This window comes from Ammospiza nelsoni, chromosome 7 (assembly GCF_027579445.1).
Source record: "Ammospiza nelsoni isolate bAmmNel1 chromosome 7, bAmmNel1.pri, whole genome shotgun sequence".
NCBI classification, from domain to species: Eukaryota; Metazoa; Chordata; class Aves; order Passeriformes; family Passerellidae; genus Ammospiza; species Ammospiza nelsoni.
The window spans coordinates 402,981-428,809 of NC_080639.1; the positions used below are offsets into that span (position 1 = coordinate 402,981).

Here is a 25,829-nt window from a genome sequence, read left to right on the forward strand (position 1 = left end):
TAGGTTGGGAAAGGTTTGTTTATTTTTGCAGACAGCACAATTTGAATTCAAATCTGGGCATTGCTCAGGAGATACTGGTGGGAGGAAGGTACTATGGATGCTTTGAGCATACTGGGATGACTGGGAGGCAGCTCTGGTGGCTGTCCAGTATTTTGTTGATGCTGGGAGTCATGCTGCCCCTCTCAGCTGAAATTCTGAGTGCAGTAATAGATGAGCAGGCTCTGATGAAGGGCAGAATAACAGAAGGAATCAAGGCAGGTGGCCCACAGGAAAATAAAGATCTTGGAGATGATTTGTGAAATTTAACATAGATAAACCCCCCCAAAGAAGCATCTGTGGAAGGCAGCAGTACCTCTCACACCATCCTGCTGTTCCCAGAAAGGATGGGCTAGAGGCACTAGGAGATATTGAGAGTTTGAGTTATTCATTGGTCCTACTACACTGGAAAGGTTTCTTGCATCTCTGATAAGCCCTCCTAGGATTACAGTACATACACAAGTCATGGCTTGGTGTGTGCAAGGCTTGGTGTGTGCAAAGCTTTACAGAAGTATTTCATATGGCTCTGTATCCTGCTTTGATCTGGGTTTTAATTAGCACCATAAATGTAAGATTCATCATGATGACTCTTCATGATGATGATGATTCATCATGAAAATCATGAAAGAGCTCTGGATTTTGGTTAGAAAGGAGGACCCAGAGGGCAAGTCTTCAGGGCTAGCAACCATACAGGGGGAAGAAAATACAACAGGTAATATCAGGGGTGTGTATATCAGTGAGAGAAGGATTGTGTATGTGCCCTTCTTTTAACAAATCCACCGAATGAACCTGTCGAAGAAGCTGGGCTGGGAGAGGCTGTCATAGTCTTTCTCCCGGAAGATGGCTGCCCGGTCTCCAAGGCCAAGCTTCAGCAGGACATCCATGTCCACATCGTTCCCAAGAGCCACTACCGTGGGCATGACATCTTGCTTCTTCATGGAGTTGATGGCCTCCTCCAGGTTCTTGCTTCCCGTGATGCCATCGGTGATGAAGACGAAGGAGAGCTCAGCATTGCGCCGGGCAAGTCGCTGCCCGTTGCCTGGGCTGAGCACGATGTTGTTGATGGCGTGGATGATGGCTGACCCGATGTTGGAGGACGAGTCCAGGTACTTGATCTGTGCCAGCGCGTCGGAGATCTCGGTGAGGTTGTGGGTCAGCGGGAAGACCACGTTCTGGTCCCGCTCACTGCCGTATTGCAGCAGCGCGATCCGGGCGTTCATGGGGTCGCTGCTGCTCCGGGCCAGCGTCAGCTGCTGAGCCACATCCTCCACGAAGCGGTGGGCACTCTGGAAGTTCTGCTCCCCAATCCTTTCTGAGCCGTCCAGCAAGAAGACGACATCAACAGGGCGCTGGGTGCACTGGGCTACAGCAAGCTCTGCAGGGGGAAGAAGAAGACAGGAGCTGGGAGAATGAGAAAACTAGAGGATAATTTGGGTTGGAGTTGCCCCTGTGCACCCTTGTCCAAAGAAGGACCAGCCCAAGCCCACTACCAAAGCCTGTCTTTACAGCTTGAAATGTAGGAGCTTTGCTTTTGATGCCCTCAGCTACTGGGCATTTAATGAATGTTAATTCTGGGACTGACCCTAGTGAAGTTAGACATGTCTGTGCATTTAAGTCTCAGAATTACGCCCACTGCCCTACATCAATTTCCAGCTCTTATTTGTGAGAGGAATATCCAGAGATTAATGGCAAGCAGCACCTGCAAACCTCTCAGTTACTTCAGGAGAGCGGCTTACCATCAGAGTTACTCTTAATATAAAATCATAGAATCAGAGAATCTCAGAACGGTTTGGGTTTGAGGGAACCTTAAGGTTCATCTTGTTCCAACCCCCTGCTATGGGCAGGGACACCTTCCAGTAGACTAGATTGCTCCAAGCCCAGTCTAACCATATAGAATATATGAATATATGCAGTGAATAAACTCAAGAAAAAACAAAAAGTAGAAGAAAGTAGCTATCTTTTGAGTCAGCTGGTAGGGACCACTGTTTCCTCCCTTTTCTGTAGTTATGCGCATTGCATTCAGTTCCTCTGAGTTCCTCCTGAGCTGGCAGCAGGGCAATGCCCCTAGCATTCCCAAGCAGCGGGAGTGGGTCTGAGATTGAATCTTGAAAGGGTGAAGTCCCAAAGATGCTGCCATGTTGTGTTGCATCCCTGGCAAAGAACAGGAGCTTCTGGAGCAGCCCCACCTTGAGCATCCATTTCTGGCAACAAGGGGTAACCTTGGGGATAGGAGTGTAATGTTGGATTAAATTTCCACACTATGAGTGAATCCAGCCTGACAGAGCTTTCCTAGTGCTGAACAGTGCTTACGCCTGGGTTCAGCCCAGAACCAGGGAATCACAGAATCTGAATGGTTAGAAAAGCCCTCTGAGATCTTCAAGTCTGACCATTAACTCAGCACTATTGTGTTAACCTCTAAACCATATCCCTAAGCACCACATCATGTTTTTTGAACACTTTCATGTATGATGACTCCACTGTTTCCCTGGGCAGCCTGTTTCAGTGCCTGACCACCCTTTCAGTGAAGAAATTTCCCCTAATATCCAATCTAAATCTCCCGTGGTACAACCTGAGGCCATTTCCTTCTGTCTTCTCACTTGTTACCTCCTCTCCTTTGAAGCAATAAAGGCGCATACTCACCTTTGCCCAAACTTCTGTGAGAAATGTTGTGCAAAGGCACGTTAATGCTGCAGTTCCAGGCACTGCTGCCACAAGGATACCTCACCTTGGCAGCACCTGCACTCCTGGTCCTCACCTGCTCTGAGCAGCCATGGAGGGGGAAAGGCAGGAAGGAATCCCCCTTGCAACCACACAGTGCAACACCTACGTGAGGGTCTGTGAAAGCAGGTGGGAGCAGGGGCTGTGTGTCATGTTGGGGCAGTGTTAACAGCCTCCCCCAAGGCTGTCCACATGTTTTTAAGATGACAAGAAAGCCTGAAGAACTCCTGGCTAAGCAGAGGGCAGCATCCATGGAGCTTCAGCCAGAGTGTAGTGCACATCTGATAGGAGCGTTCCCCAGGCTTGCTGCTCAGCCCTCACAGCTGGAGAAGACTGCTTTCCAGTGTTTGATAAGGTGCCTTTACGTATGAGTTATCCCAAGGGAATGTGAGGCAGCAAAGCCTTGGCTTTGTCCTGTTCAGTGTCAGGCTCTGGTTGCAGCTTGTTCCCATTTCTGAGAGGCTGAGGACCTGAGCACCCTTTTCTACAGCAAGATTCTCATCCTAACTGGAAGAGAAGCTCTCAAAGGCACCACCATGAGTTAGGCCAACCAATGTTGTCGTGCTTTTAACTGGTGCATTGGTCCTTTTCATGTGTATCATGAATGCCTGTGGCTCACAGTCGAGGATGTCTAACGAAGGCAACACAAATAATCAGAAACTGATTTTTCTTTTTCATTGATTTTTCTGCCATTGGTGTGTGCAGAGCAGCCCCACCCATTCACATCACCTTCCTGCTTCTTCTAAAACCTGAGGAACTTGTATTTCCTCTATTCTTTCCCAGTGTTGACAGTGTAGATGAAAGTGAAGTGGGGACTGACATCCCAGACCTTTTTGGGGTTTCCTCCTTTCCTAGTTCATCCTGTCTTTGGAGAGGCATGGACCATCCTTTACAGAGCTCCTTATCTTTATCATGTCCTTACTTTGCCCAAGAGCTTCACTGAAGGAGCTGCTATTGTGATGAAATCCATCTGGTTTTATCAGAGGGATTAGCTAGGATTATGCTCAAAAAAAACCACTCCTTCACCCATTTGCCTCTAACAATAACAAGCACAAATACTCCTCATGCAAAGAGACATTTTCTCCCTCTTCCCACCTCCAAAGAGCTGAAGGTTTTTGAGAGGTAAAAAACTTTGTTTCTAGTGTTTGGCTAGAAATAAATGGCCACTGTGTTATGAAATTAAATAAAATCAACACCTCCTTAGCTGAAATCTTCCCCAATTCTCTCTTTGTTCAGCAAAATATTCCAGCCCTGAGACCTTTTCCAATCAATGGGGTTTGGGAGATTTTTCTCTGGCATCATGGCTGGAGCAGCTTAACTACTCTGAGTTCAGTCCTGCATCCCAGCAGGCTAAGTCACACTAATTTTGCAGTAAAAAATCAAGAGAGAATAGGGAGTTTGGCTTTGCACAGACTGTCTGGAATATGTGAATTATGACCAGAGTCAAGCAGAGGCTGATCTTTTTGCTTTCACCTAAAACACACAGCATGTCATGGAAAGCCCTCAGAACTCTTTCCCCTCTATTTTGCACTGATAGCAGTAGAGTTCTCTCAGCAACTTGTCCCTGGGAGGAAAAAGTGCTGAAACCTTGGGGGAGCACTGTAGTAAGTGCAAAGCAGGCAATTCCAATGGCTGAGCTTGGCAACTGGCTCCACTTTTTACACCTGGAAATACTACAGCCACGTTCCTGAAGATGGCACATCTCCCTTCTGCCCATTAAATATGACATTTGCTCAGTATATTTTATTGCAATAATACCATGTCAGTTAGAGTAAGCGCTTCTACTCCTGTGTCTGCACACAAAATTCCACTACCTCTAAATAGAGCTTGAGAGCAGTAAAACTGGAGGTGGGAAGGGCACTGGCCTGCCTGACTCTGTGCAACCAGGGGCAGCTGAGCGGATGGAGATACCAGGCCTTGTCTAAACACGCATACCTGCAGTGCAGGTGGTGGCTCTGCAGTCTCTGAGCCAAAGCAGCACTGGGTGTGGATTGAGTAGGCTCTACTACATCAAGCTTGCTTTTAAACAACTCACGTCGGTCAAGGAGTTTTGCTTTGGACCACCCAGCCCCACATGACAGAATATCTGCCTTTTGTATATGGACAGGTACATGTTGTGGATTGTGACAGAGGAAACACAAATGTACAAGCAGAGAAAAAGGCCAAGGGAGACCACAAAGCTTCTGAGAGAAGCATTGCCCAGGGGACAGTGCTCCCTATAGAAAGGGAGGGTTGCTCCCTCTCCCATCCTGCTTGCTCCTTCCCTCCACACCCCCAGCTGCCCACAAGGGGGTCCACAGAGACAATGTGGTGAGCAGGGATGCACCTTGCTTAGTCAGCCTTGCAGTACCCAGAGAGAGCCTGTGGTAACTGAGAGAGAGGATGCAGAAAATGCTTTGGAGGGGGTCCACAAGGACATATGCAGGAAGGCATGGGGAAAATGCATCATTAGGCTCTTGGCAATAAAGCAGCAGGCAGAGCAAGAGCATTCCTTGACACTACTAGGGAAAGCCACCATGGTGGCCAAGCTGGAGGGAACTGCTCCTTGTGTCCTGTCCCCATCTGAGTGCAACCAAGCCATTCCACTGCCTCTGTCTCTGCTGAACTAAAAGCATCTTCCCCTGTGCTGTCCCCTCTGCCACACAGGAGCGATGAGTTCCACCTCCACTCAGCCTCCACCTCCCTGTGACCCCCAAGAGAGATCTCAGCACAGCCCTAGCACAGTCTCTGGGTCTCCCACAATCTCACTGTGCACCATTTTGAAGGTGTCAATGAACAAGTCCATCCACTCTTGCCGCTCATTTCCAGTGGCAAACTTGGCTTTTTCGGCAGTAAAGGCCAAAGTGGCCACCAGCTGGGTGTACATGCTGGGGTCCCGGGATTCCCGCGTGGAGTTTAGGAACTGGGCGATCGAGTGTATGGTGCTGGGGAAATCTATGTTGACTCCCTCTTCCATGGGGTGGAAAATAAGTGGGTTTACACTCCCAGGGTTCCTGTCATCTGCAAGTGAGCGTCAAAAGAATATTTTCAGGGCTTGCTAGCAATGGCTGTGTCTCTGAAAGCTACCTGGCTTTCCTACTTGCACTGCACCAGAGAAGAACAGAGTTAACAAGGACAGGAAAGTAAAGACCAAAGCCAGATTTTAAATCTTTCTGCCATTTGTGTCTAAGGAACCATGAGATTTGCCCTGAAATCTTTCACACATCAACTGAGTGACTCCAGCAAATTACACAGAACCTGAACTCCCCAGTTCCTACTGATCCGCCATAGGCATGATGGAGAAGGAACAGTGCTCAGGAAAAAGGCCACTTCCTTCTGCAGATGGGATTCACCCATCATGTAGCTTAGGATGTGCTTTGTGCAAACTGCCCAAGTGATGCTGTAAGGCAGACATCTAAGAGACAGCATTATGTGATCTCTTTGCCTGGCCCTCAGCCTCAGGGCTGTGACTGCAGTCAGAGCTGTATGGTGTCGGGGCTGGTGAGAGCCCCGAGAGCCTCTGTCTGCACCTGGCTGTGCTGAATTTAACTTTGAATAAAACCCCAAAGCTCCAAGCAAAGCCTTTTGCGTCGGTTAGCAAGAGCCTCTCAGGATGTCATGCGATCTCTATGAAGCAAGTGATTAGTTCAGATTTGCTCAGCATTTGACCCCCCAGTATCCTGTTAGCACAGCAGTAACTAATGAGACACAAGGGGCTGTGCTGAGAATGGGAAGATCTCAGGTAAAGCCCTGAGGCAGCATGGGGGGAAGACAGGCTTTATGCGGTACCTGTCCCTGCCTGTGCTTTGCTGGCATTACCCAGGCTGAAGCTGGGGCAGTTGATTTGCCCCTCCAAGTGTCAGAACCACCACGCTGAGCCATGGGGCCAAGAACTGGGCTGGCTGAGCTGCCTCCCTGACCTGTCTGGCCGGTCTGCAGCACACGCATTGGGGACGGATGTGCATTGGCACACTCACATTCCCTCCGAAGGGCACCGTCTCCAGCCGGAGGAACTGCATGGGAATTGGCACAAGCTCATGGGATGTTCTGAGAAAACCAGAGAAGCCCCAGGCCTTGACATGTGCCTTATGTCCCATCCCATCCCATCCAACATGTTCCCTTGCCACTAGGGAAGTGTGACCACTGCACATCCTTCTAAATGGTGACAGCAGCGCAGCATGGACCGGCCAGTGTGGTGGGTGGGAGGCTCCTTGCCCAAAGACTCCTGAAACTATTACTTAAAATTTCATCTACCAGACCTAGAACAGCTTTTGCCCATGCTGAAAGGGCACTTTGACAGAAGGCCAACCTTACCCAGCCTCATCACTCTACCTCCCAAGTCCTCTGGGGCACAGGTCTTGCCCGCACTTAGCCCGGTTTGTGTATGGCATGGCTTAAGGGATTCACTGAAGAGGGAACCCCCTCAGATGCCTCCTCAAGCCATTCCTGTTCTGGTCCCCTGGCACCAGCAAACAAGCCATTCCACTGCCTCTGTCTTCTGTCTGATGTTCCCACCTTGCATCAGGAACAGGAACACCCAACTGCACTACAAGGAAAGAACTGACAACTTTGCCTTGCTTTGCAGGGCTTCGACGGACCAAGCCCGGGAGAAACAAGTGTGCCACTGCTTGTGTTCCTTGGAAATAGGAAGGCTGCAAAAACCAAAACCTTTGAAGACACCTGAGCAATCACCAGTGTGGCCTGGGGGTTTCACCTCCTTGTGCACAGATTTGCAGGTAAAGCTCTTCAAAGGACACATCAGAGAAGCTCAGCATCACAGCTGCACACTATGTCCCCATCATGACCAGGTGCAAATAGTCAAAATACCAGCAAGATATTTTAGACAGGCATAATTATAGATCTTCTCTGGATTTCTGTGCATCCTGGGAGCAGTTTTCCTTTCCTTTGCATGGGAACAAAGGGACTTACTTAAAAATGAAATTTTATATTCTTTATAAGGCTCAGTTGAAGCTGTGGTCTGCACAAAAAAAAAAAAATGGCAAGAGAAGAGACAAAAATTGCAGAACAGGCAAAACTGTGGTCCTCTATAAAATTTGTGCATCAGCACAGATTTCATCTATAGTATTTAAACAGACACTGAGATTCAGACAGACAGGATCTCTAGGAATTTGGGATGCACATCTGCCCCTTAACAAGCAAAATGTGAGCCAGTAAAGCTACCTTCAAGCACATAGAGCACCAGAGGATCCTTACTGTCTTTTCCTTTAATACAACACCCTGAGTTAATTGTTAATTAAATACAGCCAGCATTAGAGAAGCCAAAGCTTTAGGTCCACCAAATTGCCATTTTCCAACTGATCCCTAATATCTGCTCTGCCTGTCACTCCCAAGGAGCATTCTGCTAAAAAGGTCATGCAAGTGGGTGTTTAGCAAGGAGATTTTGACTTGAGTTTGGAGGTCACAACCAAACTCAAGTCAGGCTCCCAGGAATTTGGATGGGGAGAAATATCAGGGATGAGCCATGCTGGTGCACTCACACAGTGCACTTGTACCTACCTGTGCAGAGAACTCAGAGACAGGGAAAGAGCAGGAGATGAAGCCCTGGGGCCTCTCCTCACGTAAACTAACACTATTCCCCAAACTCCTGCCTTCCAAATGGACTGAACAGGGTTGCTCCCCGCTCTCCTACTCCTGAGAGTCGTGCAGTCTCCCCCCAGAGTCTGTGCAAATGGCACGAAGCTACTTGAAATGTTTACCTGTCTGACAGGGCAGCTCGGGGCAGACAACCTGTGGATCTGGAAGCAAAAGAAACAAGGAAAAATGAGCCATGTGTTGCCATCCCCTTTCACAGTTTGCACAGTAGGAGTGGCAGGACAATGTCTCTTACAGGAACATCAAAGGACTGCCCCAAAAGGTTGGTCTGTATCTGAGGAAGGACTCTTAGTTCAGGGCTAAGGTCAGATCCCACTATGGATGACCCAGCTGCTGGCCAACTTACTGGCACACCTCTCTGCCCCCTTCCCCAAACCCTGGGGCCCAAAACTCCAGCTCCATGCAAAGACAAGGACAGACCTGGGCAGAGCACATCCTCCATCTTGTCAATGAACTCCTCTGCCACTAGGTCTGAGAAGAGCCTCATCTTCTGGACTCGCTGGGGTTCATTGCAGGCAATAGAGACCAGGGTCTCACTCTGCTCCGGCTGGTCGAACATGTCGCCTATGCCGATGGTGTTGACCACCACATCTCTGCCACAAAGAGCCCCGAGGTTCTTGTCGTCATCCCGGGGGTCATAGCGCCCGTCTGTGATCACCACAGCGAACACTTGGGCTTTCTTTCTCCTGCTTTCCTTGATGAGCTTGTTGTAGGCAAACTGAAGGGCAGATGGTGTCCAGGTGCCTCCAGCGATCCACTCCAGGCGCTTCACTGCTTCCTTGAAGCTCGACAGAGAATCAATACGCTCATCATCAAGCTTGATGGCTTCAAAAGTCCCCTCATGACTGTACTGCACCACCCCAACACGGGCACCTGCCAAAAAAGTGTCACATTACTTGGCTTTGCATCCTTGGGAAAAAGTGGATAGAGTCAAAGAGCTGCCCAATTGGTCTGAAAAGACATGGAAAATAACCACTGAGGTTGAAAGGATCCAAGACCCTTTTCTTTTCCCCATGCCCCACTGTGTCCCCACAAAGGCCATACCTGTCTCTGACTTGGGGTCCTTGGCAATAGACCCCAGCCTGCTGACCACGTTGATGACAAAATTCTTCTCCAGGGTGAAGTTGGTGTAGCCGATACTCTCAGAGCTGTCTATTACGAACATGATATCCAGGGCACCGCAGCGCTTCTCACAGTCTGGGGAGAGGGGCAGGGGAAGGGAAACACAGGGGTCAGTGATGCTGGTAACCTTCTGGTGACCCCCTGTCCCAATCCCTCATGTGGCTGTTCCCCTTCCCTGGGGAGAGGTGATATCAGCTCACCACAGCATCCGCACGTCTCTCGCACATAGGTCATCACATCACAGTCCTGCCAGGAAAGAGGTGCAGGGTGAATGCTTCCCTCTAAAGCAAAGGCTGCCCTTTCCCTTCCCACCCAGCCAGCCCTCTCCCCTCTTTCCCTGGCTTTCATGGGTAGCCACAGGCCACCTCTGCCAGGGCAGCAGAAGGACCTGATGTCCTATTTTGTTCTTGGGCTGTGCACGGAAAAGCCATTATTGCCCCAGGAGGAAGAGTAGCAGGCGTTACTTACAGTCAGACCAGGATCTCCTGGTGGGCCAGGCGTCCCCTGTAAGAAGAGCACAGGGATTTCAGGCACAGTTTTCCCAAGAGTTCTTTTTCTGGGAACTAGATGTCAGAGCCATCAAAAATGTGCCTTTTTGCAGAAGGGGAAGGAGAAGGGGAGAAGGCCCACTGTGAGCCAGTGGATACATCTGGAAACTGTGTCCCCTCCAACAGCATCTGCTCAGACACAATGCCATGGGACTGTACCTCAGGGCCCGCTTCACCAGGTGGACCACGCTGTCCAGGCTCTCCTCCTGGGCCAGGATCACCCTGGGGAAGAAGTACAGAAGAGTCAAATATTTCCTGGGCAATGTTAGTAATGCAGCCCCTGGTGTTCAGGGCCCCTCCTGACCCCCTGGTCAGCCCCAGCTCTGCTGAGCACAGTCACCAGCCTGCTACACCTGAGCTTGGGGACAGGGACCAGGCAGACAGCGGCACTGTCATCCCCAGCATACAGGGCAGCAATGTGGGAGGGAGACACTGACCCTGGGGCAGCACAGGCAATCTGCTTACCGGCTCTCCCTTCTCTCCTTTGGTCCCTTGTACTCCTTTAGGTCCAAGCTCACCTCGTCCTCCCTGCTCGATGGAAGGAGAAACAGATCCGGCATGGAGCACATCTGGATGTGCTCAGGCAGAGGTTTTGCGGCATCACAAATACATGCCTGCCTGGCCTGGGAGACCATCCTCTAAAACAGCAGCTCAGAGCACAGCAACCAATGTTTATACAGGCATTAACAAAAAAAAAAAAAAAAAAAAAAAAAAAACAAACCACCAAAAAAATCCCAAAAATAGAAGCTCTGCAACACATTTTTCGTATGATTTCAAAAGGAGATGGGCAGATGGGCTTCGGAGATATAATCAGGCTGCAGCTGCAGGGAACATCCAGGGCAGCTGCTGGCAGGTCTGGCTCCTTAGCCATTAACCCAGGATGCTGGGAGATAACTCCGTGGCATTCCAGTCAGTACAACAAAACAGATGATGGAGACAAGCACACTCACCTTGGGCCCTGGCTGCCCCTTCTCACCCTTGTCACCCTGCAAAAGGAGAGGAGGAAGAGGTTAGCAGCTGTCCAGGACTGGCCCCACATTGTGCACCAGTGTTTTGATGTGATGTAATGTGACTGTCTCAGTCATCCCGGCTCTTTCTCCAGGTGTGCCAATCACCTCTCCCTTCCCCTGCCCCCTGCTGACTGCTGTCAATCTTGGCATTCCTGGCGAAGTTCAAAAGATGCCTCTCAGCCCTGGGGACATTGGGCCATCCAGGTGTCATTTGTCCCCTGAGACTTCCCCCCCTTACCTGGTTGGTGGCTCCCTACCCCTTCCCTGCCCCTCTCCCTGGGGTTAAAAGACACAGCAACCACGTGGTTTGACAGTTCTGTTGACACAGCTCTGTTTGACAGAGCTGTTGCTGGATTCAGAGGCCTGTGGGCCAGCATAAAGCTCTGGATCCAAATCCTCCAGCAGAACCCGACTCCTTTTCCTTCACCTCACCTTAAAGCTTCTCTGCCAGAGGTAAACCTGAGCTCCTGCATGCCTGGACTTGTCCCCAGTGCCCAGCTGCAATATCCAGCCAGCCAAAGGTGTCTCTGAGGTGAAACCACCACAGCTGCCACCCTTGGTCAAGCAGCAAGGGCCAGACGAGCCCAGGCACGTTCCATCTGGCAATATTGGGATTTCATTCCAATACACCAGTACACCCAAAGATTGCAGTGAGGGGCGAAAAGTTGAAGAGCAGTTGTAGCTTCAGGCTGATGCTTGAGAGATCATCACCATGATTGGAACTGGGGTCCCCAGCACCTGATGGACTGTGACCAGGTTCAGTCTTGGTATTGAACACCCTTTCTCCTTCACAGGCTCCACACATCTGTGACCCTGAGCATTTTTCTTCTTCCTTCCCTGTTTTCTCAGTCGCTTCAGATCCAATCGCAACGTCCACTCAAACAGATCTCCTCACGTACTGGATGAAGAATACATACCTGTGGTCCTCTGGGTCCAGGGTAGCTAAAGCCAGGCCTGCCTCTGTCACCCTTTGGTAAAAAAAAAAGACTTGTGAGGTACCAAACCCGGCCCTTCTGACCTGCTTCTGTCTGTGACAGTTACAGCCATTTTCATCTTCTCTGGGTGTGAGACACCACCAGGAGCCAAGGCTTCTGCAGCTGGGAATAGCTTTGGAATAGCTTTGCAGAGCAAGCATTTGGAGGGTCTTGGGAATGTCACATGCCAGGGATGCCCCTGAGTTTGCTCTGAGTGACGAGTGTAATCAGAGCTCCTTGGTCAGAGAAAGATCTACATCTCTACCCCATAGGGAGGCTCAGGTCTGATTCTGTTTATGAGGCACACAAGTTTCTGCTGTGAAAACTGCCTACTTTTTTTTTTTTTTTTAAATAATAAATAAGTAAAAAAGCCATTCCAAATGTAGAGGTTAATTCATGAGCTTTACCTTTGATCCTGGTGGTCCAGCATCACCTCTTGGGCCCAAGTCACCAGGGTCCCCACGTGATCCCTGCAGGACAGATTTAGGGAGAAGGCAGGAAGTGAGTGAGGATGTTCCCTGCTGCCCCCCGGCACACAAGGGACCGTGCTGGAGAAACCAGCTCTCAAGATGATGCTGCAGGACCATCTCCCTTGCTGGTGAGTTTACTGTGGCAGTGACTGTCTCAGCAGTGGGTGTCTCAGCAGTGGGGGTCCCATGTCCTGTAGAGCCACCTGGATGTCACAGCACTACTGCCACAGTGGCATGATGGACTAAGCACAGACCCGGGACAAATAGGTGCTTGTGGAGTCCCATCCTCTTTCTCCCCAGTGACCCACCCGTTCCAGAGATCCCTTCCACACTGTCATGGGAACACTCGATTTTGGAGCCTCCCTGAGAGAAGGTCGCGTGCAGGTTCTCCTTGGGAGGGACAGTGCAGACAGCTTGTGTCAGCAGGGCAAGTTCTCACCACAGAAGGAGGGCATGGTCACACACATGCCCAAGTGCGACTTACTATCCTCCCTGGCTCTCCCACAGCACCTGAAGGGCCTCGAGGTCCTGGAAGTCCTTGTTCTCCCTGAACAGCAAAGAAAGACAGAAGAATACACAGTGCATGAGGAGGAAAGCCAGGCAAGCTGCCCTGGGTGGCACCACCGCTCCCCCTTCCTCCTGGCTGTCACCAAGCCTTGCTCCATACTTACTCTGGCTCCTTTGTTTCCAACCTCACCAGGCAAACCACGATTACCCTCCGGACCAGGATCTCCCTGTGAGAAGGGAAAGATATTCCTGGTCAGGGATGTCTCCAATGCTATCTGTGTGTGCGGCAGTGCTTTGTGATGTCCTTCTCAACCCTGTGTTTCTTGGTTTGAAACAATATCAGGGCAGTATGACTTCTGAATGTGTCTTTCAACCTTGAGGTTTGCTGCACTTCATCCCCTCTCCAAACCAAACCCTGGTGGAGGAGGCTGTACCTGGTGCCAGTAGCACAGTGGGAGCACAGCGCAGTGGGATCTGCATTCCTAGCTCTGGTGCTGCACGGATGCTAAATGGACACTGCATGGCTGGGTCGTAGCACATCACACAATCCTCAGTCCTATACATTGGGGCTTATTTGCAATAATCTGGGCAGTTGCTTCACTCACCCTTTCTCCTATGCCTCCGGGAGTGCCTTTGCTGCCTTTCGTCCCTGGATCTCCACGTCGCCCCTTGGCAGACAGAGAAGTCACATGAATGGGGTGAAATGGGTGAAAGGATGGATGTCACCTGGGCAGTGACCCCTGGCTGCCCTCCTCCTCCCTCTGAGATGTACACCTGCCTGCTAAGCAAGTGGGTTCCCAGCAGCAGGGGAGCAGGGATGCCCATGCTTCCTTTTGGGAAGCAACAGCCAGGTGTGTTTCACAACAGTGACCACAAACATACCTGGTTCATTCCCTCAGGGATAAAGACTATTATTTATTTCCAGCTCATCTAGTGTTGCCTTCCCCATTGGATTTTGCACAAGGGGACACTCTGGCTGGGTTCTGGCCCCTTGGTGCTGGTGGAGCTGTGCCAGGGATCATGCCCTCCTCTCTAACCCACTCCCCAAAATTTGCAGTGCCCCATCATATTAACTTGGGTCTGTGCGACACCACTGATATGTGACACTGCCCTTTTCACAGAGCTCTGCCATAATGACCACCAGATCCTGACTCTTTGAGATCCTTCAAGGAGCCAGAGGTTTGGGGAACTTGCCAGAGTACAACCAAAGTGTCCCTGAGCATCCATGGAGGGCAGAGCTGTGTGGTTATGTGGGAACACAGGATGCTTCTCTAAGGTGAATGGTTAACATTAAGCTTAGGATTATGGGAGTTCTGCTCTGTGAGGATGGGAAAGACAAGGAGACCAGCATCTGCACATCTTTTGGGATGCACAAAGCAGAACAGGGGAGTTTCTCAGCACTCATCCATTAAACTGCCTCAGGTTCCTGCAGTGCCCAATGTCCAGGGATCTATTCAGCCACTTACAGCCTCTCCTTTGGGTCCAGGAGGTCCCACTTCACCTTTCCTTCCCTTGGCTCCAGCAGGCCCTTGAGCTCCAGGGTTGCCTGGAAGTCCCTTGCAGAAGAAAAAGAAATACAGCTTGTTGGAAGAGAGGTCAAAGTGTGCAAACACCTCCCATTTTTATCCCGTGTCAAGCAGTCCTCCTCGAGCAGAAATGTGTATGAGCACCCGGTTCTGCTTCCACACACCCAGCATGCCCACATGGCATGAGCAGGGGGTCCAGCCTTGGAGCAGAGTCAGGCTTGTCAACTGCTCCTTACAGCATCTGTCCAGTCCTGCCCAAAGCCAGAGGGGCTTTGGCTACCCCATCCCTGGAAGTTTTCCAGGCCAGGCTGGACAGGGCTTGGAGCAACCTGGGCTAGTGGAAGGCATCTCTGCCCATGGCAGGGGGTGGGACTGGATGAGCTTTCATGTCCCTTGCAGCCCAAACCATTCTGTGATTTTATGAACAGACCACAGTAAAACCCTGGAGACATCTGAATGCAGCATGAACCTACCTGGCTTCCTTTTTCTCCTGGGGGCCCCAGGGGTCCACTGCGACCAGGCCGGCCAGGATCCCCCTGAAAGACCCAGAGAGCCAATGGTCATTGCCTGCCTCACCAGCACCCCGTACCACAAGCAGCCAAAGGAGCAAGGCCCTTCCCTCACCACCTGTGCCTGGTGATGAAATCCAGACCCCAAAGCCTATGAGCTCCACAAACAGTAAAGGATTTAGGCTATATATATAAAAATACAGGCAATGGTGTTTAGCTGTCCCCATTGGCTGCCTCTGCCCACACCCTGCTGTCTGTCCAGAGCACTTGTACCTTTATGCCTGCATCTCCTCTTTCTCCTTGGTCTCCCGCATCTCCTGGGTAGCCATCAGGGCCCTGGGGAGGGAAATAACAAAGAACCACTTCACATTGGGAACACTTCCATGCAGAATAAATCAAATAAAACTTCCTAATCAAAATAACACTTCTAAGCCAGTGCTTAGAAAGTTGCTCTAGAGGCTAAAGTCATTTTTGCTTGTTGCTAATGCTCATGAAAGAGGCAATTCCTCCTCCCTGTGTGGAAGGAAGGGACACTGGGGGCTCCCAGCTTGCTTGTCCATGGAAAGGAGGCACAGAAAAATCAAATCATGGTCCCCATTCCAGGGATCCCAGGTCTGGGATCAGATTATACAGCCAGTAGGAAAATGGGCCAGTAATCTCTTGTTGGCCACTCTTCTACCTATGTACCACTCAGCAGCTAAATAACTGATGTGCTGGTGAAAGAGTAAAGCATTCCTACCTTGTCACCAGGGTCACCCTTGCATCCTGGTGGTCCAATTCTCCCCAGCCTGCCCTGGAGAGATTACATTCAAAAGGAAAAGACTGAGAAGTTATAGGTGGCTGAAGAGAAAACACAGCTTTTCTTGCTGACATTAATAATGTTAATAATGTTAGCATCATCTGCTGACCTTATCTGTCAACAGCTGGAGAATAAATAGGAAGGGCATTCCTTGAACATGAAGAAAAGTGGAGAAGAAAGCAGACTAAAGGAAATCAGGCAGGCTCATCCCATGAGTGTACCCTGAGAGATGGGAATGTCCCTTGAGGCTGGATTTGGCGGTCACTCACGTTCAGGGTTGTGCTGCTCCTCTCTCATGCCTCTCCCGTCAGAGCAGCTTAGGTGTGCAGCAACCACTCTGCTGACAGACACCCCAGAGAAGGGACTGCCTCACCCTGTGTCCCAAAACAACTCTGTCACTGAGACAGTGCAGGGCTGAGTGTGCTGAGAAAGCTCTGGGACAGAGGCTGGGGGCAGCTGAAGGGCTTTAGTGTTTTAGAGTGGGGAGGAGTGAAGGATGTTTTAGAGCTTCAGCAGTGCTTGAGGAGTGGGAAGAACTTATTACCCAGAGATACACTGGGGGCTGGGTATAGGAAACTGTGCAAAGCCAGGGTGTGCTGGCCAGTGGACAAAGCCAAGGACTTTGCTGTGAGACCTCTGAATTTGTCTTTAGGGCTTTAATACTAAATACAAACTATAGCTTAGAGATGAAGTGACAAACTGCCCTGAAAACCAAATTTCTGTGAAGCTTTCTGTGTCTGTGTCCTGTAGGGCTCACTAACAATCAGGATAAGGTATCTACACCCGAATTATCTGGCCTTATCACCTTCTCAGCAGGAGCACAGACTGGGTCACACCTCCATATCCTGCAGAGAGCTTGCTGACCAAGGGATGACACTTAATGGCATGGAGCTGTGGGGGGGATTTAAGCTGGATATAAGAAAAAGGTTCTTCCCCCAGAGGGTGGTGGGGCACTGGACAGGCTCCCCAGGGAAGTGATCATATCCCCAGTCCTGCCGCAGCTCAAGGAGAGTTTGGACAACTCTCTCAGGCACAGGGTGGGATTGTTGGGGTGTCCTGTTGAATTGGACTTGATCTTTGTGGGTCCCTTTCAATTCAGCATATTGTGACATTCATTCCTGTGACCGGAATTACTTCATGCATTTCTACAGGACATGCAGAATAATGTACAGATAAGTTCACAGGAACCTCAGCTGGAACAGAAAGCCAGCATGTGGGAGAAAAGAAACTAAACAGCCCGTGAGGATGAGAGAGGGTAAGGAAACAGAACAGTGGCAGCAACATTACAGGGTGCTCCCAGTGCTCCCAGTTACCTTCTGTCCATCTGTGCCATTCCTTCCTGCCAAGCCAGGGGCACCCTTGGGTCGTGGGGAAAAAAAAAAAGAAGAGGGATCTGTTAACACACAGTCCCAGGGTTTGGGAGCTGGAAATAAGTGCAAGTTAGTGCAAGTTCTTTCTCACCCTCCGTCCATCAGATCCAATTTCTCCCTGGGAAAAGAAAAGGACAGGAAGTCAGACGCTGCCTGCATCCCCCACCACCCCACCTCCCCCTTCAGTCCCCATCCCCACCACCTACCTCTCGCCCTCCATTTACACCCTAAACCCATTCCTACTTCACCAGACCGTGATCAAAGCCTGAAGGAGGAGACAGGCTTTGCGATGCCCTTGGAAATTCCTCCCCAGGCCCAAAATTACACATTAATAGAGTTGCTATCCTTCCCCATCACAGCTAATCTCTCCTCTGTGCATCAGAAAGGAGCGTGGTCCCTGCCAAGTGCCAGACAGCCATTCCATCTCTTCTTTCTCACCTTCTCTCCTTTCAGCCCTGTGACACCCTGGACAAAGGAAAAAAAAAACAACAAATCCCTGTGTTAGTGCCTGGTCAGTCAGCAGGAGCTGAGCACAGAGGTCTGGGGCAGGAAATGGGCAGGTGTGAGGGAGAAGCAAAGTTTCCCTTGCTTTACCAAAAATCGGGGAATGCAAAGAGCTCAGCCATTAGCTATGTGATTCTTACCTTGGGACCAGGGTATCCGATCGGACCTTCAATACCTGGGTCGCCCTTTGGGGAGGAAGGCACGGAGAGTTAGCTTGAGGTCATCAGAGATGTAGCAAACAGAGGGGAGGATTTTCCACAACTCACCTGTCGTCCCTTCAGCCCCGGGGAACCCGGCTCACCCATGTTCCCCTTTGCACCCTAAGGAAAGGAAAAACTCAGCATAAGTCCAGGCTTGGTGCTGACTGAGAAAATGGCAGTTTCTAGGAAATCAGAGCACATAGAGCTGGAGCAGGAGAGTGGGACACCCTTGTGCATGTGAGAGGTCTGCTGTGACAACTGCTGTCTCAGTTCTGGTGTCCTCAGGTGCTCCAGTGTCTCTCTGCAAGGCTGGCAGTGCATCAGCCTTGGCACAGACATGGGCACACCAGTGTTGGCTGTCTCTCCAAGGGCCAAGACAGATGCTGGGGGATATTTCCCAGCTAGGTGCTACCTGAGAAAATAGCTGAGGTGATGTGAAGTGAGGTCTAGGGCACCCTGCAGTGGTTGTGGCAGGCAGGGGCATTATTACCTTTCCCACAGCTAAGGCCTTTCCCACTTACCTTCTGTCCTCGGTATCCCTTGGGACCAGGTGGCCCTGCAATCTCCAGGCAGCTCATCTTGTAGCACTGAAATACAAGAAATTAAACTTAGGTACTGATAGTGTACATCCCAAACTCAGCTCAGCTCTGCACCCACAGCTCTCCACATTCTTCTCCCCATCAACTCAGGGCTAAAATCTATTGGATCAGGGCTGAAGCAGCAACAAGCACACAAAGAAGTGCTGCGCGTAAATTAAGAGTGGAAAGTTGCTATGAGCATGTTCATTATAGCTTGGCTCTGGGCCCAGATTGGAAGAACAAGACTGCCACGTGTTAGAGGTGGTGGGGGCTTGCTCATCTGCAGTCATCATGGGACTGGCATATTCTTTGGAGCATCCCCTGCACAATCTCTGTGTGCCAAACCCTGCTCCTGTAGTACCAGCAGGGCAGGAGCTTCAGCAGGGGCACCATTTATGTAATGGGTCACCAAAGTGAAGGAATGAGTCTATTCCATAGACCAGAACCCACTGCAGGTGAGGGGGAGGCAGGGAGTGAGTCCAGTGTGCCATTACAACAGCTGGATAAGGGAATGTGTCTGTAGACTCTGCAGGTGGGCAGGGACCCATCCCATGAAGGTCCATGCTGTTCTGGGGAGGGAGCTGGTCTGTTCCAGCTGGGGCAAATTAAACCCGTCATGTGGCAAAGACACAGAGATGCTGCTCACTCACCTCGCCGTAGGCTTCATGTTTCTGTAAAGGAGAGAACAGGAGGAAGAAGATCAGTTAAGGTGCTCAGTCCCATGGGGGAGACAGCAGCTCACCCTTGGAAGGGAGTGTGGTGGTAAGGGAGAGGAGGTGGTAAAGGTCCCCTGGCTGTAGAGATGCCCTCTGGAGAGCCCCTGATTAACAGTGCCTCATAGCTGGAGTCTCAAGGACGATGCTGATGGTGAGCATGTGTCTCAGTGTGGCACACTCTTCCGCATGCCTCTGGATGGGGAGCAGGCTGGGGTATGGCCTGGTCCTCAGCAAGAGCCAGGACTAGGGTGGCAGCCTGCCCAGACAAGCTGGGAAACAGAGACACACAGCAAGGCATCCTGGCTAACTACCAGAAAAAAGCTGCACTTTCCCTACAAAAGGTTATCTCCAAAAGCCAACAGAAGGGAAAGCATCCCCCATCTGTGAACTGCTCCTCTTGTGCCCCCTGTTCCCCTCCTTGCACCTACCATAGCCTGGATGATCCTGTCAATGGTATTGACATCGATCTCCAGGGTGTCCCTCTGGGTGATGGCATAGTTGTTGCGGTACAGCTCGTGCGGCAGGTTGGCGATCTCCCGCAGACCCTGCTCGTACACCTTCTCGCTGGGGGCCACCGCGAACAGCTTGATGCCCATGTCTCGTGCCCTCTCAGCCTGCATCTTCATCCCCCCACAGGGGCTGCCCGTCACATGGCCATCGGTGATGACCACTGCGAAGTTCACGCCGTTGGCCATCTGGGTCTGGATCTGCTGGGTCATATTGGAGATTGCACAGTCTGTGAAGGTGCCCCGGCCCAGGTAATTAATGGCAGATAGCCTGGGCAGGTAAATGTCTTTGCTGCTTGTCAAAGGGCTGTAAATTTCTACCACGTCTGAGTAATGGAGCCCACCGAACTGCCAGGTGATGTAGACTTGATTCTGGTAGAGCTCGCTCTCCAGTTTATCGATGAACATGGGGATGAAGCGCTTTATTTGGTCCACGAGGCTCTGGATGGGCACAGTCTGCAGAGCCACGCTCTCTGAGGTGTCAATGATGAAGTAGACATTGATGGGGCAGTTCCTCTTTTCTGCATGGAAACATTTATTCAGACCATGTCAGAGCACTTCACGCACCCCCTTTGCTATCCCCCAGACACTTGGACCAAGTGTGATGCCGGGAAACGCACAAGTCCCACCTAGCTCTAGAAGTGACACTTGTGTTTGGGTCAGATGGTTCCCCAGTGACCAGGACTTCTAAGATCTGCCATAGAATCACAGAATAATTAAGGTTGGAAAAGACCTCTAAGACTATCAAGTCCAACCATTAATCCAGCACTGCTCAGTACTAAATCAGTCTTGAAAATCCTGCTTTTTTTTGGTAAGAGTCCAATTGGACCCGTAAATCACCTCTGCAGTGTAACTGAAAAATGAGGAAATCACCAGATTTAAAGTGAACAATTTTCTGGCATCAGATAGAGAGCTGACTGCTGGTGACTGACTGGTGACTGTTACTGCATCTGCTGGGAGAGACCACCACTGGCAGACCCCAGCTCTTTCCATCTCTAGTTCTCTGCACACCAAAGCAAACATGGAAACGTGATTTTGGGTGGAGGACGGTGTTCCCCACAGATGGATTGTTACCACAGGAGTGTAAAGGGCCAGGGGAGGTGGAATGTCCCAGTATCAGTTCCTGCCAAGCAGGTTCTACAACTGAGCATTGTTTTTGTTAAAATGGCTGCCCACTAAGGTGACCCAAATTATTTGGTTAATACCTGCACAGGAGGTAGGACTGACATCTCCAGCATCCACATCAAGCTGAGCGGCATGGAGAGGAACTAGAGCCACACAAAGGAGAGTGGGAAGCAAGGCTTGTCTAAACATCTCAGCAGCCCCTCAGGATATTCAGATGCCTGTGGAAAAACACACAGGTTACATGTTAAACATGATGCACAATCTCCTGACTCTGCTGGCGTGACACAAAGCCAGCCTATGCTCCCTGTCAATGCTCCCTTCCACTCCCCATGGAGTGAAGGGACAAATAAAAAAATCTCTTGAAGAAATGCACATCTTCAGTGCTCAACCCATCACCATGCCTTCAAGGCACAGCTGCATGGGGGAGTTTATTTCATGTAGGGTTATGACAACTTAAAGCAGCAGAAGAGTTAGAGATCTGGTCTGAAAAATTCTTAGGAACGTATGGAAGTGTTGAAAGGTACATGGGATTTGAAAGGATATTCTCAGGCAACATTCAAGCAACACTTGTCATCATCGTAGAATATGGAGGAAGGGGAGATGCTCACCTTTGTGTCTAGAGGATCCCAGAACCAACCAACATGGCCCTCTGGTGGCCCAGAGATGCTTCTCTGCATGGTAGCCAACTCAACATTAACCAGTAAGGGGCTTGTGGGATGTCATGAAAAAAAGACCTGAATCCAGTCCAAAAAGACAGTTTCTTTCTTGACTGTCTACAGTTTCTTTCTTGACTGTCTACAGTTTCTTTCTTGAATGTTTTGGGGTTTTTGGAGGGGGGGTAACTTTTGGAAGAGTGCAAGGCTTGAAGGGACACTGAACATGCATTTGGTGGCAATGGCAATGCAGGGGGAGGGCAAGTAAGCAATGCAGCTGAGTTCTGCCACGGCTGACTGAGGAACAGCATCACTGAAGAATACAGGCAGCTCAGCCCTCCCTGGCTTCCCTTGAGACCTCTCTCCACATGGTGCCCTAGCTCTTGCCTGGTGGGACAAGTCCCCTTCCAGTTTATAGTGCCAGCTGCAGTGCACCACAGGCTTCTGCAAACTGGTTTATGCTGGAAAGGTAGGTGTCAGTGCTACTGAGACCCTGCAGCAGTGACAGCCCTCCTCCACACTAGGCCTTGTGCTTATGAAAGAATTTGGATTCTTCAGTCTAGAAAAGGAAAGGCTCTGAGGTGACCTTACAGCACTGGCTGGTACCAAAAGGGTCAACAAGAGAGCTGGAGAGGGACTTTGGACAAGAGCTTGGAGTGATAGGACAAGGGGGAATGGCTTCCTATTGCCAGAGGGCAGGGTTATGTGGTGTATTGGGAAGAAATTGTTCCCTGTGAGGGTGGGGAGGCTCTGGCACAGGTTGCCAAGAGAAGCTGTGGCTGCCCTGTCTCTGAAAGGGTCCAAGGCCAGACTGGATGGGGCTTGGGGAAACCTGGTTTAGTGGAAGGTGCCCCTGCCCATGGCAGGGAATGGGATGGGATGGGATGGGATGGGATAGAATGGGATGGTATTTCAGGTCCCTTCCAACCCAAACCACTCTACGATTCTATGATGCCCCTCTCAAGTCAGTGTGGCTAAACTTCCATTGTGCTGCAGAGAATAAAAGTGGTATGGCAGGGATAAAACACTTCCATGCTAAATGTGCGTTTTAGTTAAGATCAAGATTTTCCCTCTCTAAGCCTACTGTAGGCTTTCCTTGTTTTGTTTGCCCTTCATAAAACAGAGCTGCAAGAGATCCTGATCTTTTGTAGGACACAACAGCTTTGAGCCTTCAGACAGCACCATTTTAAAGCCAGCCTTTAGCTGAGGAAGATGGAGACAACTTTTGGAGAGGCTGGGAGCACTGAGGGCTTTGGCCAAGTGTCTGACTCATCACTGCATGCTGAGTTTAACCACCTCCCTCTTTCCCTCCTTCCTTCCCTCTGTGTGTGTGGGTGGGAAGGCACTGTAGAGCAGAGCAGTTGGCCTGCACAGGCAACCAGGGCCAGCTCTGGCACAGGACAGCTCCTGCCCAGAGCCCCTGGGACTGGGCCAGTGAAGCACCACAGCCTTGGACTCTCCATGGGCAGAACAACGAGGCAAGGAAGCGACTCCTGAAAACACAAGACACAACCCACTTCCCTGGCATCCTCCTGGCACCTCCTCTATCCCACTCTGCAGCTTGAGCTCTGTCAGTCTCCTGCTCTCCCAGCTTCCCACCTGGTATTAACCCCCCTGGATACACAGTGGGGGGCTGTTGGGGGCTCCAGTACCCACCTCAGGGCCAGCCAAGGCTGGGGTGGGCAATGCTGCCCATTTTGTCATCCTCAGAGCACCACCAGCTGTTGTGACGCTCTTGTAACATTTGATATTTGACTTAAAGTCCCACCTGCCACTGAAAGATGCTGAGATGGAAACCTCAGATTTCACCAGTATTTCAGACTAACTGTTTTCTGTACATTGAATGCAATTCTTGAACACAGTTCAAAAAACTAATGCAAAGAGAAAATTGGGATCTGACTCATAATGCCTGAACATTTGGGTCTGCCCATCCTGTTCTTCCTTGACTTTTCTCTCTGCCAGAGCAGGACCTTTGCTCCTATGAGGCCTTCTCTCAGTATTTGTATCATTGAGTGTATCACCTCTTTCACTCTGCACACAAGGGAAAAACAACAGAGAATCTCAAGCAGTGGATCCTCTGAAAAATTTATGAGGGCACTGTCTTGCACCATTCTCCCTGAATGAGGGTCTGTGTTCCTACCTCAGGTGCAGAGAAATGCATAGTCTTTGCTGGTCTCACACGGAGATCCCAGGTGACCTGGATGTTATGCACATAACTGAAAATATATGGATTTATCTAGACAGAGCCCTGCAAAAGAGTGGCAGGGGGACCCAAGTTCTCCGCTTGCTTCTCTTCCAACATGAGTAACTGAACCAAAAGTGATATTATGGCAAACAATTCCCTTGCAGTGGCTCAAATGTGCAAATTATATCTGGTTATTTTTGCTCTTACATCTTAGTGAAAATCCCAAATAACACTTTGAGCAGATCCCAGTGCAGTGGAAATGTCACCTCATGCACCTGGCCAGGCAGAGCCATGGTCTGCTTTATCCTATACATTGATATTCCTGAAGGTCCCCCTGGTGCACTGTGTATGTCTCCTCCAACGCCAGAACACCCATTGTAACTGACCAAACTGTTCCCCAAATTCCAAAAATCAAGATGCTCTGCTGTCTAAATTAACACTGTCTTCAAGGAACTTATCTAAAGCTACATAAATTTAAAGCCACACAAATTGCATTCCTCTCAAGAAAGGAGAGTTATGCTGGCTGTGCTAAAATATTCAGAATAAAGTTTGAAGCCTCCCTGCTGCTTAGTCCCAGCATTTTCCATGGCCATGCCCAGCATGCAATGCCTGTGGTGTCACTCACTTGTGCATGCAGCATTTTCTCCACTCAGATGTTTAATAAATGAAACTAGAAAAGAAAAATTGGTCTCATTTGAAACAAAACTCTTTTCAATGCACCTCCTCTTCCTTCCCGTCTGTGTGCCTGTGGTTTACACACACTGCACAAGGAGGAAATTTCAGTGCTGGTTGCAGCCACTACGCAAACTTGCCTTGTAGTTTTCATCCCTGGGCAGAGCACCCATGGGAGAGGTTTCAGCTACAGACTTCGGATCTTCTCCAGGTATTCCACATAATTATCCAGGGATATCAGCCAGGGAAAGCCTGGTCTGCAGGAAGGCTGAGGGGAGCAAACCCCTGCCACCAAGCGCAATGAATTCCCAGGAATTCCTAAATGTGCTGCCACCTCCCAAAACAGACGGGCTTGTGCTGATGTAATTCAGCAAAAATAGGAGACAGGGACCACAGGTGAGTCTAAATCATATCTTCTGAAATCCCAAAACTGAAGTGGAAATCGTGCAGCAGAGCAGTTCTCTGTCCTGCTCCTATCACTTCACTGTTACTGCTGAACTAATCCACCCCCTTCAACTGAGGGATTTTCTAGATCTCTAGCAGTTTGTGGTGCACACTACTTACACCTGGAAATAAAACCCCAAAACCTTGGGAAAACACCCAAACTAGCCAAGACCTGAAAGTAAAGGAAAAATTTATATTCTCTTATAGCACTCACTGTCTAAATGTGAAATAGGCACCTCGCTGGAAAGCCAGTAAGCAGCAGCAGGCACAGGCTGAAATTTCAGACGGATTTATGTTATTCCCGGCTGGAGCTCCGCCAGTAAGTAGCCACAGAACCCCTGTACTCGGAGTGAAAAAGTCTGCCTACCTGGAAAATTAGGTCATCAAAACTTGTCCCCCAAGTCCCTGTGCAGCGTGAGGGAAAAGGGCTCTGTGGCGCGACCGGTGTCAGGACGGCTCCTGCATCCCCGGCTGGCGGGCGGCTCCGGGCTCCGGGCGCTGCGATGTGCGGGACGAGCGGCCGGGAGGAGCAGCGGAGGCGTCTCCAGCCCAGCGCCGCTATTTCCCCGCCGCCGGGAACTGCCCTCTGAGCTCCTCCTCCTCCTCCAGAACGGGCACTCTCGTTTGCAGTAGCTCCGCGCATCCACGGAGAGTCACTGTGGGTCCACCGAGACCTGGCAGGGTCCCCTCCCCTCCGCTCCCGCGCGGCTCGGGGTGGGCTGGGCCGAGGTTGTCCCTTCTGGAGCTGAAGGCATCTTTGTTTGACGCGAAACTGGAATAAGTGTCATTTTTCCATGATGAGAGGCCCCTTTTCGGGGTTGGCATTGCTGCCCCACATCTTTATTTATACCATCAAATAGTCTTTCTCTTTCTTCCCCCCTGCCGTCCTGCTCCTCTTTCTATTCTTGTAACGTATCCTGAGTGGAGCAAATGAAAACAAGAACATTTTAAAAAAGAGCAGCTTGCCCAGAATCGTGGAATCATTGCCCTTGCAAATATGCAAGCCTTCCTCAGAGCCAGCCAAGAGTATTACCAGTTTCTATTAATTAATTTCTGGATTTGGGT

At 50.3% G+C, this 25,829-nt stretch overlaps 1 protein-coding gene across 2 annotated transcripts; it reads right to left on the bottom strand.

Annotated features, from left to right (window-relative positions):
* COL6A2 (collagen type VI alpha 2 chain) lies at positions 1 to 25,332 on the bottom strand. 2 transcript variants are annotated; one of them, XM_059475511.1, is made up of 28 exons: positions 25,132 to 25,332; positions 20,891 to 21,028; positions 19,608 to 20,206; positions 19,114 to 19,134; positions 18,407 to 18,472; positions 17,952 to 18,005; positions 17,826 to 17,870; positions 17,620 to 17,646; positions 17,273 to 17,299; positions 17,125 to 17,169; positions 15,752 to 15,805; positions 15,286 to 15,348; positions 14,977 to 15,039; positions 14,444 to 14,533; positions 13,583 to 13,645; positions 13,142 to 13,204; positions 12,955 to 13,017; positions 12,408 to 12,470; positions 11,944 to 11,994; positions 10,967 to 11,002; positions 10,482 to 10,544; positions 10,176 to 10,238; positions 9,937 to 9,972; positions 9,669 to 9,714; positions 9,391 to 9,543; positions 8,767 to 9,219; positions 8,451 to 8,489; positions 1 to 1,411 (listed from the first exon to the last, which is right to left on the bottom strand). In XM_059475511.1, the coding sequence occupies exons 2-28, from the start codon at positions 20,997 to 20,999 to the stop codon at positions 804 to 806; spliced, it is 3,063 nt and encodes a 1,020-aa protein (XP_059331494.1). In that variant the 5' UTR covers positions 21,000 to 21,028; positions 25,132 to 25,332; the 3' UTR covers positions 1 to 803. The 2 variants fall into 2 exon arrangements, with proteins under 2 accessions (XP_059331494.1, XP_059331495.1); XM_059475512.1 differs by lacking the exon at positions 1 to 1,411 and adding an exon at positions 3,031 to 5,754.
* Positions 25,333 to 25,829: the final 497 nt, after the last annotated feature.

What these genes read in the sequence shown, in the direction of transcription:
- COL6A2 (XM_059475511.1), bottom strand. Translation starts at nt 20,999, where the DNA reads ATGTTTAGACAAGCCTTGCTTCCCACTCTCCTTTGTGTGGCTCTAGTT. An exon ending in GAGGAGATGCAGGCATAAAG is followed by an intron (nt 15,040 to 15,285) that starts GTACAAGTGCTC and finishes TGGGTCTTTCAG; the next exon opens with GGGGATCCTGGCCGGCCTGG. An exon ending in CTGGACCCAGAGGACCACAG is followed by an intron (nt 11,003 to 11,943) that starts GTATGTATTCTT and finishes CTCCTTTTGCAG; the next exon opens with GGTGACAAGGGTGAGAAGGG.